We start from the raw sequence: 13750 nt of genomic DNA, 5'->3' as shown, positions 1-13750 counted from the left end.
GAGGCTGGGAAGAACAGGTAAACCAAAATCTAGTGCTTGCTGCCAGGCGCCTGCCCTCTGTGGGCACAGTCCCCCGTCTTTCATTTCTGAGGTGCACAGTGAATTTACCCTAACATTACCACAGAGAGGCTGAAAGTTGGTGAGAAAGCTAATTAGCTAATCCAGCCCAAGATGAGCATCTGAGTGTGCGACCAGGAATCTTGGCTTCAGCATCTTGCTTAGAGAGGAACGTGGGGATTGCTTAATAAATAGGTGTTCACTTTGAAAGTCCTTACTGCTTATCCCCTGCTTCCTATCAAACGACTGTGAGTCACAGCATCAGCTACTTCATTACACGAAGTTTGGTGACTTCTTTTATATACCATTATTTATGTATATATATTATTTATGTGCTCACTATTTATATCATTAGTTGCACTCGCTAATTGTTTATATTTATTCTGTTCCAGGTCTTTCACAGTCCTTGTTGCAAATACAAATGCTGCAAGGCCAGAACCCCAGAGAGGCTGAGAAGCTTGTCTGTAGTCACACAGACAGTAGGAGTGGATAATGCAGCTACTTAAACTATTTGAACTCATAACACCATGACCTCTTCAACCTCGGGGCAGAGCTGAATCCCCAACAGGGCAAAGTGCTGGGGTGGCATTCAGTCTAGTTGCCAAGCAGGGGTGGAGGCAGGCCTGAGAGGAAGGATTGGACCTGATTCTCTGGCGGGGCCTCCTTAGGTTAAATTCAGAAAACATTTATTTTTCAGTCAGACTGTCCGATTCTGCAAATTGTTATTGTCATAACTGGCCTTCAATCCCCCACAGAGAATACTTTTTAACAGTTCACAGAGTCCATGAAGTGAGAAAAGGCTCAGAGTTCCAAGCAGGGGACTGACAAGCGACTCTGCACTACCCAACGCAGTTAGTTGTGGGCCGGACACTGGGTGTGAAGAGGTTTGCACAGGACTGCTTCGAGTTGCAGGGATGGGGCTACAGCCTGGTTTCAGGATTAACCAGCAGGGCTGTTTCTCAGATTACAGGTCTAACCAGTATGGAACAGTATTTCTAAAATGGCAGGACAAGACCCCAGAAAACCTTCACGGAGCTCTTTCAGGACGAGTGATCTACAGTGCAGCTAAGTGATTAGGACTCTCGACATCCATGACGTCACCAAAGAGTATGACATGAACACAACCCTGGTAGCCTCATCTCAATCCCTTTCCTGCAATCAGGAAACTGGATAAAATGCCTGCTGTTCACTGGTGATTTACACAACCACAGCCACTGACGTGTTTTTCCACCTGTATATAAAAAAATGTGCTAAAGTCACATAACCCTAAAACGAGAGAAGAAACCTGAATTAAATATAAAACTGAAGAGCTACACAATCATGCTAGGAACGTTTAAAAAAAACTGGTTCGATTTTCCCTTCTCTCTGCTTCTGGATTATGTGCTCAATCCATCCATTATGTGATCTGGGCAATGCCAGTCCCTTGTGTCAATGGCCCACTGACAGTAAACCGCACACTCGCAGTGGGCATGCCTGTATGTGTACATGGTGGGAAATGCTCAGTCTGAGGCCGTTCTATCCACAATTTCTGCTCAGATTCTCTTGAGACAGAGCACCCATTTTCAAGACAGCAGGTCTCCACGAATGTTGTTATTTTATCCAAGGGCGGGAGTGGAGTGTGGCGGGGAATGGAAAATGCAGTGTCCTGGTCATCACTACACACCCATAATAGAACTTCTAGCAGGGGGACCTGGGTCTTTGATTTTACACAGGTTCCCAAACAGCTTCTCCAGCACACTGAAGTTCGAGATTAGCAAGCAAAAGGACTCAGGAAACTTGCGCCCTGCGACTGAAGCAGGTTAGGCAAATTTCTGAGGAGGCAAGGAATAGTTACTGTCCCCAGCAACTGGCTAACCGACATCGGGTTTGGAATCCGTAACTACCAGCAAAAGCCCCTCCCGGTCCCTTCTATCTGCAATGAGGGGTTCTAGAATCGAACCCCTGCCACCGAAGTGCTCGCGCACTGTCTCTGCGGGATCTGGACCGGGGTCTGAGGAAGGAAGGGCCGTCGGCACCAGGCACCAGGCCCACCCCCACCAGCGGCCCGCGCCCAAAGCAGCGAGGAGCACGTTATTACCCGAAGGCGGCTGCGGGCTCCGCTTGCGGCACGCGGGTCCTGGACTTCAAGGGCGAGAGGAGCAGCCGCAGTCGCAGAGACGCAGGGTGTACCGCTGCAGCCGCCATAGCTCCAGGTCGCTCCTCCTAGCGGAACCGCGCGTGCGCCCAACTGGGTGCCATCCTTCTAATGCCAAACCCGAAGCTACGCCCCTGGCCGGCCACACCCCTTGTTAGGCCAGTCAGAAAGGGAGCGTGTTCTCTCTTACAAACCTAGCTCTCAGTGTGGATAGTTCAGTTGGACCACTCCTTGCTTGCAATTGCTATGGTGTCCAAATTTATGGGGAGGCAGGGCCACCTGCTGGACATCTCGGCAGCGAGACTATTGTTTACTGCTTTTATTGAGAAACGGTCTCAGGTTGCTTCAGTGGGCCTAGAACTATGAGCTGATGTTGATCTTGAGCTCCGGATCCTCTGGCCTCATGCTGGGATTCCTGGTCTGCATCACCACACCTGGCTACATTCCACTTTTCACCTATCTATCCTTCTACCCTTGCTGCTAAGCAAAATGGCAGCAGGCTTTTAGGTTACCCTTGTCGGCATTTATTATGTAAGTCTTCAAGAACTCATCGTTTCTGCACTGCATTGTGTTAACTTTCTGCACCACCGTGGCACGCATTTGAGAAGAATTTAAAATGAGGAAAGGTTCAGGGTTTCGGAGCTTTCGGGCCAAGGTCACCTGGACCCCTTGCTTTGGGCCTGAGCGGCACACGATGGTAACAGAGGTGCTTGGCAGAGGCTGGGAAAGAGAAGGTGGGGTGGGAAAGGGGGAAGGTTGTTCAAAAGAAATGGTTCAAAGGCATGTTGCCAGTGACCTGTTTCTTATAGTCAAGCTCCACCTCCTACAGCTTTCCAACAAAGCCATCAAACTATGAACCCACCAATGAATTACTCGGTTGATTATATCAGATCCCTAATGATCCAATCACCCATCGATGACTAATTGCAGGTTAAGCTTTCAACACCATATACAAACCAAAACTATCATTTTTGTGCCAGGCACCTTTAAATGCTTCACCTTATTTTTAATCTATATATAACTCCCCCCCCCCCCCCATTCTCACCTCTTTACTCTCAAATTATAGATGACAAAATTATGGCAAGGCAAGTTAGGAAGTCTTTCCCTCACGGCTGCGGAGGGGTACTCAAGTCTGCTGTTTCATAATGCTGTTAAGACACCATACCTCTCACTGCTACAATACTTGCTCTGCATTCTTGATACTCAGCTGCTTATAAAATGCCATGGGCCTCCCCCTTCTGTTTTTTTTTCTTAAAATCCCCCCCCCCCTTTAAAAGCAAGAAAACCACGAAGCCAATCTTGGTTTCCTCCTCTCTTCTCCTTCCTCAAACTTCCTTGACTCTAAAGCCTGGACACGAAGGAAGAAGCAATTAGTTCATTGGCTCAATTTTTGGTAATATCAGGAACTATGAAACATTATCAGACTAAGTTGCTTGATACTAGCCACAAGCTGGATGTCAACCTTTTAGATAACTTTGTAAATTGCTTACACCACGGAGAGCAGCCCAGGATAAAAGTAGCCTTGCTTGGATGCTCAATCCTCCTGCATCAGCTTTCCAAGTGCTGGGACTACAATAAAGAACAGCCGAGGAAGTGCTAACACAGTCAAAGGAGCATCCAGATGTGTGGACAAGAGTTGATATATTATTGAAACTTGTATTGAATATGACCATGTTTTGGAAAGTGTGGCTAAAAAATGAGGTGGAAGATTCCTCCAAGGAAGTGCTGTGAAGGAGTAAAAAGCAAACAAACAAACACACAAAAACCAACAACAAAAAACTATGTTGTTGGTTGCACTATCAAGGTGCCATTTAGCCCAACTTGAATAGAGAGCTGACTCCCATCAGTTGGCCTGTGACCTCCATGTGAGTACTGTAGCTCATGCGCACACAAATACACACACACACACACACACACAGCCACTGAGTAGGTGGGTTACTCATTGTGAACCTTCATTAACTTAAAGTGAAATGATCGAAAATATCTATCCTGTTAGATAGGCTACATCTTTTTGTAAACACTCATTAAAAAGCAAAGAAAAAAATTCATCAACATAAATGGTTGTTTCTGAGGTAGAACTCCTTTTCTTATTCCTGCGTGTAACTTCACACAGAAGGCAGGATCACAACCACAGCAAGTGAAAAACCAACGCTTGGGAGTAACTGTGGAGCCTCCTCCCTCATTTCCTGGTCGGGTTCCCCTTGCTTATCTGGTTTCTGCCCAAGTATAGAAGTGGAACTTGGCTTGCATGCAACCTTTCAGAGGTAAATGTGGCTTTTCAGGGTGGCACTTAAGAGCTGACTTGAAGGAAAGGCTTCTGAGCCATGTTGATTTCAGTGATGTGGCCTCTTGGGGGTAATCTGTGCTGCTTGGGCAGACCTTTTCACTATCAACATAATGCAATGACAAGAAATGCCAACATGAGCAGTATTATCAACACAAACATCATTAAGTCCTCCATATTTAAAGTATAAAATTTTATTTCCATTTTTTTTTTAAAAAGAAAGGTTATTAAAAACAGAACTCTGGGTTCTGGGAACAGGGCTAGTTGCCCTGGGCCCTCAGTGCCCTGGTGGTGGCCATCTTACATTTTTCAATGATGCAGACGATGACAATCGGGCTTGGCTTGCACCCCAGGCCACAGCACTCTGTATAGCTTGGGAGGTGGTTTTAAATAAGTGCTATAAATCCATGTTGGGCTCCCAGAGAGACTCCCACATCCCATGCACTTGTTTGGAACAGGTACCACTGATTACAAAGTCATTAGTCATCATAGGCAGCTGATAAGGTGCAGAGAGCACATGAAGGGCCTAACCTATTAATGCTAGCTCTGTGTAGTTGGTTCACAGCCTTTCCTGTACAAGGGACTAGGCAGCATACCCATGAAGGTATAAGGCTTCATCTGCTCACTGTCCTTCAACTCATACGGGTTCAGCCACAACTCGAGGTGCCAAGCAATTGTTTGGATGCCATTGGTGAGCCTGGCCAGGAAAAGATCTGGAAGTCTGTGGTCACAATCTGGGCCTAGATCTGAAGTACCTATCTCCTGCAATGGACCCACAATTCTTCCCTTACAGAACACTTAATAGAAATGATTTTAACACTGGGACCCTGATTGCTACTACAATTCCAAAACCAGTTCTGGCTTCCCTTGTCATTTCCCCCCACAATTCCATTAAAAATATTTTCTAATCCTGTCTTCTTAAAACAGTATTAGAATACAGATTAGGAGGAAAGCATTTACAGACTATCCAGGTTCCTCCAGAAAAGCTTGGAACCTTCTCTGCTCCAGTTCCCTTCCAATGTGCATACTCTATGCAGTTAAGGCATGAACAAAGCATGTGTGACAAGAGAACTGAGGCATATAAAGTTACAGCACGGTCCCTCCAAGGAATATGTAGCCATGCCTAGAGACATTTTTGTCACATTTGGTGGGTGAAGTTGACTTGCACTATTGGCATCCTGTACATGGAGGCCAGGAATGTTTCTAAATATTCTACATAGTACAGGATAGGTCAACAGTGGAGGATGAAGTCCCAGCTAGTGCCAAAATGCCAACAAGGACAAAGCTGCTTTGCAGCCCACTCCAGGAGTGCCATGTATCTTCTGAGGCTGCAGGAGATTCAGAACCACAGCCCACTGTTGTCAACCAGACACCGAATCTTTTCTAACGGTCAGAGGCCTGTTGCTGCATAGCCTTTGCACAGAAGGTGCCAGCAGTGGCTGTAGTTGGCCCAGGCAGCTTTAGTCTTCTAGTTCTCCCACTCACTCTGGGTTGCACGTGGGCTTGCTAAAGGCACAAAGACTGAACTCTGAAGCTGTCCCTTTTTAATTCCCGGCACACAGAAGAAATATTTCAGTACATTTTTTTCTGGGTAAACTGAGGAAACAGTTCTACAGTGAGCAGTGCTGAGGCGCCGGCCGTATCCAGGAAGAGACGACATTTCCTGATGAGCATTTCCTGCACACCACTTCCCTCTGAGGGGTGCACAGGCTGGAGAATGGCACGGAGCACCAGAATGGTAGGAGAAAACGGGAAATCTCACACTAGTTTTTACAGTAGTTGCAATCAGCAGACGTTCTCAGTGGTGAGTGCTGGAAAGTGGTGATCCCCCTCTGCCCTGCAGTCTTTCCTCCTTAGCACTCCTTAACATTTCCTCTTTAACTTAGACACACTAGAATTGCACGTGACTCTTAAAGCTTAGGTGACAGCACAGCACTGGATGCTAAAGTTAACATATCCTATAGTTTTAGGGAAGACCGTGACTGTCATCTAAGGTACCTATCTGGGCAGAATTTTACTGCGCTCAGTGCATGAAGGAGAAGCTAGTGGATTTTACATTCTTTCAATGTTTTTTCCTCCCTCACCCAAACGTAACCATAGCAAACTGAGTACATAGCACAGTTGAAGACCATGGCACAAGCTGAAAGGAGACCAGCTCTCTCCTCCAACAGCTCTTCTCTCCTTTTTAAAACCCAACAGGTCAATAGGTTATTCTTTTTAACAGCCCCCCCCCCAACCCCGCCCTGTCCTGCGCCATTCATGCTTCATGCTTGTACTTCCTGAAGAACCACCGTGGGCTTTAGACTTCTCTTTCCCTACTCCAGTTCCAAAATGTACGACATGTGCATGGGTCCAGGGCTTGTACCAAGAAAGAGTTCTGAAGGCCACGGGGCAAAGGGGCTTGTGCACCAGGCCGACAGTCTAGTTCCCACTGCCACAGCCCGTCCAGGCTTAGCTCTGGCTGGCCTGTATCAAGTGGTTCAGCAGGTCTATCCTGTGACACTGGTAAAGTGCCCGGGCCATCTTTCCCACTGTGGCCCCCCTGGTGCCTTCCCGCATCAGCCACTTCTGGAGCATCTGGTAAACCTTTTCTTTCAGCCCGTCTCGTTCATAGTCGTGATCAATTTCATCGATCTGAGAGTCCGTGAAGCCTAGCTTGCGGGCACAGTTTTTCCACTGCCGCCCCAGGTTTTCCCTGACAGGGTTCAGGTGTTTCTCAGTCAGACTACTGTTGTTATCTGTCAAACAGAAAAGAGAAGATGCCTCAGGCTACAGTCCATTTGAACATTATAGTGTCTGCAATGCTGAAATGCTACAGGAAAGGAAAAAGTACCAAGAGATACAAAAAAAGATAACTTTTTGTTTTGTTTGAGGCAATCTTGCTGTACAGTTCCTTTGTCTCCTGGGATTATAGGTGTGCACCACCATGCCTGGTGATAACTGTTACTGACTTGCTGGACAATACTTAGCCTAACTGCAGCCATTAAAAGGTCTTTGTATGACTTAAAATAGAGTGTTCCTTTCTTCTTAACAGATGTACACCTTCCTGAGTCATAACTAAAGGCTTCATGAACAAATCTGCTACATGGATGTTCTATTCAGCTCCCACCTGCTACATGGATGTTCTATTCAGCTCCCACCTGCTACATGGATGTTCTATTCAGCTCCCACCTGCTACATGGATGTTCTATTCAGCTCCCACCTGCTACATGGATGTTCTATTCAGCGCCCACCTGCAGTCCTGTTCTAGTTAGACTATCTGGATGTCATGGGGGGGGGTGGACTTTTGTTTCTCTGGGACATTGCCAACTTACACACGGCCACCCATCTTTATACAGTTCACATTCCTCTTAATAAGGACACTGAGACCAAGTGTAACCCTCATTTAATCACAATGTCTTCCCTTATCTCTCAGAGGATGAGGCACATGCACTTTTCAAGGTTTTCTCTCCCTTCAAATTGCCAACCCATATATATATCCTTTCTCCTGCCACTAGTTCCATCATCTTAGACCTTAAAAAAAAAATAAGGGAACACATGAAAATAAGAAATGGCCCAGGGTGTGGCACACACCTTTAATCTCAGCACTCAGGAGGCAGAGGCAGATGGGTCTCTGTGAGTTCAAGGCCAGTTTGGTTTACAAAGTTCTAGGACATCTAGGGCTCTTACACAGAGAAACTCTGTCTTGAAACACCAAAAAAGAAAAGAGAGAGAGAAAAAGGGAAAGTCATCATAACAGCCTTTAGTCCTTATCCCACTTCAGAAGGCTGAATTTCTAAGGAAAAAAAAATTCAAACACCTTATTTCCCCCTCAGCTCCCATTAGCACCACAGCAGCACAGAATCTGTCAACTCTGGCAGCGGTCTAAGAGCCTCCCGGTAACTGCAAACTGCCAGTCTCTGAAGGACAGAGTCACAAAGGTCACTTTAGTTCCTCAAAAGCCAGGAACCCACCTCTTAGGCATTTTAAAGGTCACTCTTCCAATGGGGTAGTTCAGCAATTGGCAGGGTATGCAGCCTGTGGGGCAAGTCTGGCTCCTGCTTTTTGTGAATAGTTTTGATGACCATACCTATATGCATTGATGTGCAGTCTACCTGTGGCTGCTTCTGCACTCCAATGATGGAGAGGCCTCAGGGCAAGCAGAGCCTTGCCTATTACATGCCCCTTCATAGAAACACACACACACACACACACACACAAAACCAAAACTGCCACCTCCAAAGTTAATCAGAAAGCTGAATTCCAGTTTCTTTTTGAGACAGTGTTTTGCTATAGCCAGGCTGATCCAGGACTCACCATCTTCCCAATTCAATTGCCCTAGTGATAGGATTACAGGCATGCATCACTGCCTCATGGAAGGAAGCCGTGGAGACCTACGAGAGCTCTTGTTTTTATTACGGAGTGCTATGGAGGGCATGGTCTTATGTGTTTTACAGAATCTCTTTGCTGCAGAGCCAAGGGGGTCATTTCCCCAAGTCTGAACAGGATCATGGATAATGTCATGTTTAATATTTACCGTTAGTGTCCTACATTTTCAACAGACATTGACTAGTATAAGCTTCACACCACCACCACCAATAAGATACTGTGATTATCCCTGTGATAAAAAAAAAAGGCTAACAAAGGATTAAAAATTACTGAGTAAGGGCACTGGCTGGCTCAGCAGCTAAGAGCACTGGCTATACTTGTTTGGGTCGGCTCCAGCACCACATAGCTCACAACCATCCTAACTCCTGATCTAAAGCATCAGATGCTCTCTTCTGACCTCTGTGGGCACCAGGCATGAGTGTAGTACAGCAGACAAAACAGTCACATATAATATATATCTAAAAAAAGTTACTGAGGAAATATAGGATAACTTTCAGAGAGAATCTTAAAAGAAAATGTAAGGTTCTATTATGTTCCTCTCAACAAGTAAAAATAGTCAAGAAGTGTCTAAGTCATAAGACACTGTATCCTTTTTAAAAAATCCCCTTGAATGCTGGGGACTCAATTCAAGGCTTCATGCATACTAGGCAAGCAATCTCCTATAGCGACACCTCAGTCCAACACTGGTCCTTAATAAGTATTTTACCGAAGATGGCAAGGCATTTGGTAACTGATTCTTCTTTGCACATGTTGTCTGGTAGTTGTGAACTCGGGCCAAGATCCATATAATTGTAGTTTCCAATTTGAACACCAGAACTATTGCATATAGTATATCTTATGGAATCATCTGAATAGAGAAAAAGACACAGGTTAGGTACATGAGATTGAATGCAAGAGAACAATACATGGCATGTAAAGGTGGAGGACTTTATTACAGATGTTCAGCTGTTATCCTATAACACCCTAAATAGTCATCTCTTTAAAATGTGGCTACTTGACTTCAAAACCATTATGATGCCTACCATTGGAAAAAAGACATTAGTGTTGGCAAGCATGTGGAATAATAAAGCGCCCATACATTGTTGGGAATGAAAATGGTATAACCAAAGTGGAAGACAGTATGGGGTTTTCTCCAAAATTAAAGATAGAATTACCGTATGATTCAGTCAGTCATTTCATTTCTAGGTATGACATGCACACGCGCACACACACACACACACACACACACACACACACTTTCTCTCTCCCACATACTGCAGAGATAGATAGACTGTTTACAGCAGCATTACTCAAAATAATAGCAATCCAAGTGCTACTTTATTCTCCTTTCCCATTTTCAGGTAGACACACTCTTCTTATATGGAAGTTAAGAGTTAGAAAGCTCACATTTGTTAAGTCTATCACAGCAGAGAAGCAAGCCGAAGAATCATGTCTGTGAGATCCTCTTCAGGATACAGTAATTCCATGACTCATTATGAACTGAGATTCCCCTTACTACTGGCAAAAACTCAGCATCATTAAGAGAATCTATTCTTGGCAAAACTGGGTCTTAAAGGCAGCATGAGAACTCTTGCAGAAAACTAGTAAGATTGGGCTACTCATAGAGACAGGACCAGAAAATGACACATTAAATATTGGTGACGACTGCTTTCCACTCATGCAGATTCAAGCTTTGTGAGGGAAGGAGCTCAGGCTGCTTGCTCATGTTACAGTTCTCCAGCAGTCAGGCACAAATCAGGAAGTGTTAGAGAAATTTTTATTGAATTAATCATGAATGAATAAAATACAACATGACACAAAACATTTTGGCTGCAAACTCCAAGGAAACAGAAGGACATCCCACTCATAAGTATATGTACTTATAGGTATAGATCTTGCTTCATACCTAGTCTAACAATGTGTTTTCCACAGAGATTACAAGAACACCTACAGAAAAGGCAGAATACTCTGGGGAATTTGTCATTTTGAAAGACTAATTGTTTTGTATAAAGGAACACAGGGCCTCATGCATGCCAGGCCAGCTCTGTACCACTGAGCTACACAGCCAGTTCAGAAAGTTCTGTGGTTCACAAAGCTTCCTCTACATCTGCTGATTTCAGGACTGCAGTACAGTTAATGCTAATGGATGACATCAGGGTAAGATAAGGTAGCATGGGGACTATTGTTTGATAATAATGATGGATACTAAGTCACTTCCATGCTCATGTATTAGAAACTACAACTAGCTTGGATTTCACCAGAGAGAGCTATGGAAGATAAAACATACCTTTCTTACTACAAACTGTATTCTATATCTACACAAGAAACAAAAATACCTAATATTTCTTTCTTAGCCTCAGAAGACAAGAAGATAAAAAGAATATAAGAAAATACCTTCCATTTATTGGAGAGGCTAGTATCTCACACAGGATAAAGAAAGTTGCTTATCAGTTATAAGTGTTGTAGGATAATGCTCTTGTAAACTGTAAAGATTTGTCACTCATATTAGTTTAATAAAATGCTGATTGGCCAGTAGTCAGGCAGGAAATATAGGTGGGGCAACCAGACTAAGGGAATTCTAGGAAGAAGAAAGGCAGAGACACAGTCACCAGTCAGACACAGAGGAAGATGAGAATACCTTACTGAGAAAAGGTACCACCAAGCCATGAAGCTAAACACAGATAAGAATTATGAGTTAATTTAAGCTGTAAGAGCTAGTTAGTAATAAGCCTGAGCTAAGAGGCCAAACAGTTTGTAGTTAATATAAGCCTATATGTGTTTATTTGGGACTGAATGGCTGTAGGACTGGGTAGGATAGAAACTTCTGTCTACATACTATGATCTATAATCCACAGGCATCCATGATGAGTCACAGATCAAATACAATCAGAGTCCATGTGGTCTGAGGGAGACCATTTCAAAATGGAAGGCTGTAGATACTTGAAAGCTCTGAGTAACTTACTCTTTGTCCCCATCAATAACTTAGAATTGATGACAATGCTACTGGTGGCTTCATTTTCAGGGGAAAAAGAAAGGACAAGATGGGGACTATTAAAAATCATTTACCTGTTAGTGGCAAGGAGATGAATGGAATGGTAGGTGTGCTTCCTGGTAAGTTGGTCTCAGGTACCGGAGTTTTAAAAGTATTATACATTTGGTTTGGATTTGACCCAAACAAAACTCCTGTACCTGCAGGTGGAAACCCATGCTGATTATATAATCCGTTGTTCCAGTATGGCATTCGTGTTTGGCTGGCTGGCCCTGACAGCTGGTGTGCTGCATTTCCATGACAGAGTGGGCCGGGATCAGAAAAACCTCTGGCCGCTGTACTCTGAACATTCTCGTGAGGTCTCTGCTGTGCAAAGGGGTCATGGGAGACCCTTCGTTTCCTTTCCTCCTCTCTGCTAAGAGCCACTTTCTGATTTGGCTGCGGTTTTGCCTGTTTCTCCGTGAATCTTCCAAAAGCATGGTAACCGGCTTCCTCTTGGAGTTTAGCCTGCACACTGCGCTCATTCTCTTCCTGTGGTTGTTCTGGAGAGGAAAAAAACCAGGACTCCTCCACAGGTCCCATCTGGAGTCCCTGGGAACTGTGCAGCGAACCAGGCTGTTCTGCAGTAGGAAAGAAATGATCAATATAAAAAGTAAAATAAAACTTGAACATTTTCATGAACCTATTCTTGAGTGACATGTTGAAAATAAGAATCATGAAAAGCATATAACAGTCCCCTTCCTATAGGTTTAGTATATGATTAGCAGTAACCCTGGTCTGTTGGGGGAAAAACATGGGCATTATCACAAGCAACAAAACAGAGTTTTGCATGGATGGCTGAGGCAGAAGGGGACTTCCATTGGATTGAGATGGAGACTGTCATCTTGGAACCATGTGGGGTCTAAAAAAGTAGTAGCTTTATCCTGTGCACATCTTATTGATCTTTTGTTCTTTAAAAGTTCATAGAAAGGCGAGAGAGATGGCTCAGTAGTTAAGGAAACCTGTTGTTCTCACTGAGCACTTAGGTTCAGTTCTCAGCTCAGGACCCAAGTCAGGTGACTCACAACAACCTGGAACTCCAGTTCCAGAGGAGCTGATGCCCTCATTTGTGCACGCACATCATATATATGATTATATATAAGTATACACACATACACACACACACATAAATTGTTTGTGCGAGTGTAGGTCATTACATCCATGACTGGATGAGGTTTGGAAAAGGTTAGATAATTTGCTTCAGATCATATGGCTATGACCTTGGTATCTCACATGATGTCTTCCCTTATATTGTAAAAACAAAAAAAAAAACAACAAAAAAAAAAGCACCCCTGCATGAATTTGAGACCAACTTTTCTGGAGTGCTCTGATCTCGAGGACTCTGCACCCACATGGGTCCCCAACTTCCTCCTGAACTGTCACTGTCTTCCTGTGAGATGCATCAGATTGCTTGCATCAGGACACTGTGAATCTGGTGAGCACATAGTTAAGAAGTATTTCCAAGATACATACCTAGATTTTAGAGCAGGCATGAATTCTTTTAAGGAAGTTGTTTGAGCTTACATTTTCTTCCAGTTTTCATATGGATTTCAGAAGTATTTTAGGGACTCGAATGAATGAATGAGTAAGCAAATGAATAAATGGGGGCATTACCTGAATTTGACCTGCTTGGAGGCAAGGGTACACAGTCATTCTGGAGAGAATACATTCTTTTCAAAACTGCACTTTGATCTGGATACTCTTTCTATAATTGAGAAGATACACAGACACTTTAGTAATTGGCAGAAAATTATTCTGAAAAGAATCAATCTCTTCACACCATCAAGACATTTCATATAAATTTAATAAGCAGTAATCTTTTCTCACAATTAAACATTTTTCCAATAGATAAAATGATGTCAAATTAACACAGTTAACTTATATTTCCTAATTTCAACAG

General features: G+C 44.0%; 2 protein-coding genes and 1 pseudogene across 6 annotated transcripts in view; all 3 read right to left on the bottom strand.

Annotated features, from left to right (window-relative positions):
• Positions 1-2292, bottom strand: part of Bphl (biphenyl hydrolase like) — a 35515-nt gene extending 33223 nt beyond the window's left edge. For 2 of the 3 annotated variants that reach the window (XM_048430210.3, XM_048430220.3), the window contains exon 1: positions 2135-2292. In XM_048430210.3, the coding sequence (XP_048286167.3) occupies positions 2135-2241 (107 nt within the window). In that variant the 5' untranslated portion in view covers positions 2242-2292. The remainder of the gene's footprint in view (positions 1-2134) is intronic. The other variant, XM_048430230.3, reaches the window with a different exon arrangement.
• Positions 2293-4653: 2361 nt separating this feature from the next.
• On the bottom strand, positions 4654-6135 carry LOC125397856 (proteasome subunit beta type-3 pseudogene; annotated as a pseudogene).
• Positions 4654-13750, bottom strand: part of Ripk1 (receptor interacting serine/threonine kinase 1) — a 36970-nt gene continuing 27873 nt past the window's right edge. For all 3 annotated transcript variants that reach the window (XM_048430152.3, XM_048430155.3, XM_048430159.3), the window contains exons 8-11: positions 13465-13555; positions 11889-12431; positions 9550-9690; positions 4654-7213 (exon numbers count right to left, since the gene is read on the bottom strand). In XM_048430152.3, the coding sequence (XP_048286109.3) occupies positions 6927-7213; positions 9550-9690; positions 11889-12431; positions 13465-13555 (1062 nt within the window). In that variant the 3' untranslated portion in view covers positions 4654-6926. The remainder of the gene's footprint in view (positions 7214-9549; positions 9691-11888; positions 12432-13464; positions 13556-13750) is intronic.

The sequence above is a fragment of the Myodes glareolus genome, chromosome 14 (genome assembly GCF_982192425.1).
Source record: "Myodes glareolus chromosome 14, mMyoGla1.1, whole genome shotgun sequence".
In the NCBI taxonomy this organism is placed as follows: domain Eukaryota; kingdom Metazoa; phylum Chordata; class Mammalia; order Rodentia; family Cricetidae; genus Myodes; species Myodes glareolus.
The sequence above is the reverse complement of the archived record's forward strand: the minus strand, read 5'-3'. Positions and strand labels throughout refer to the sequence as shown.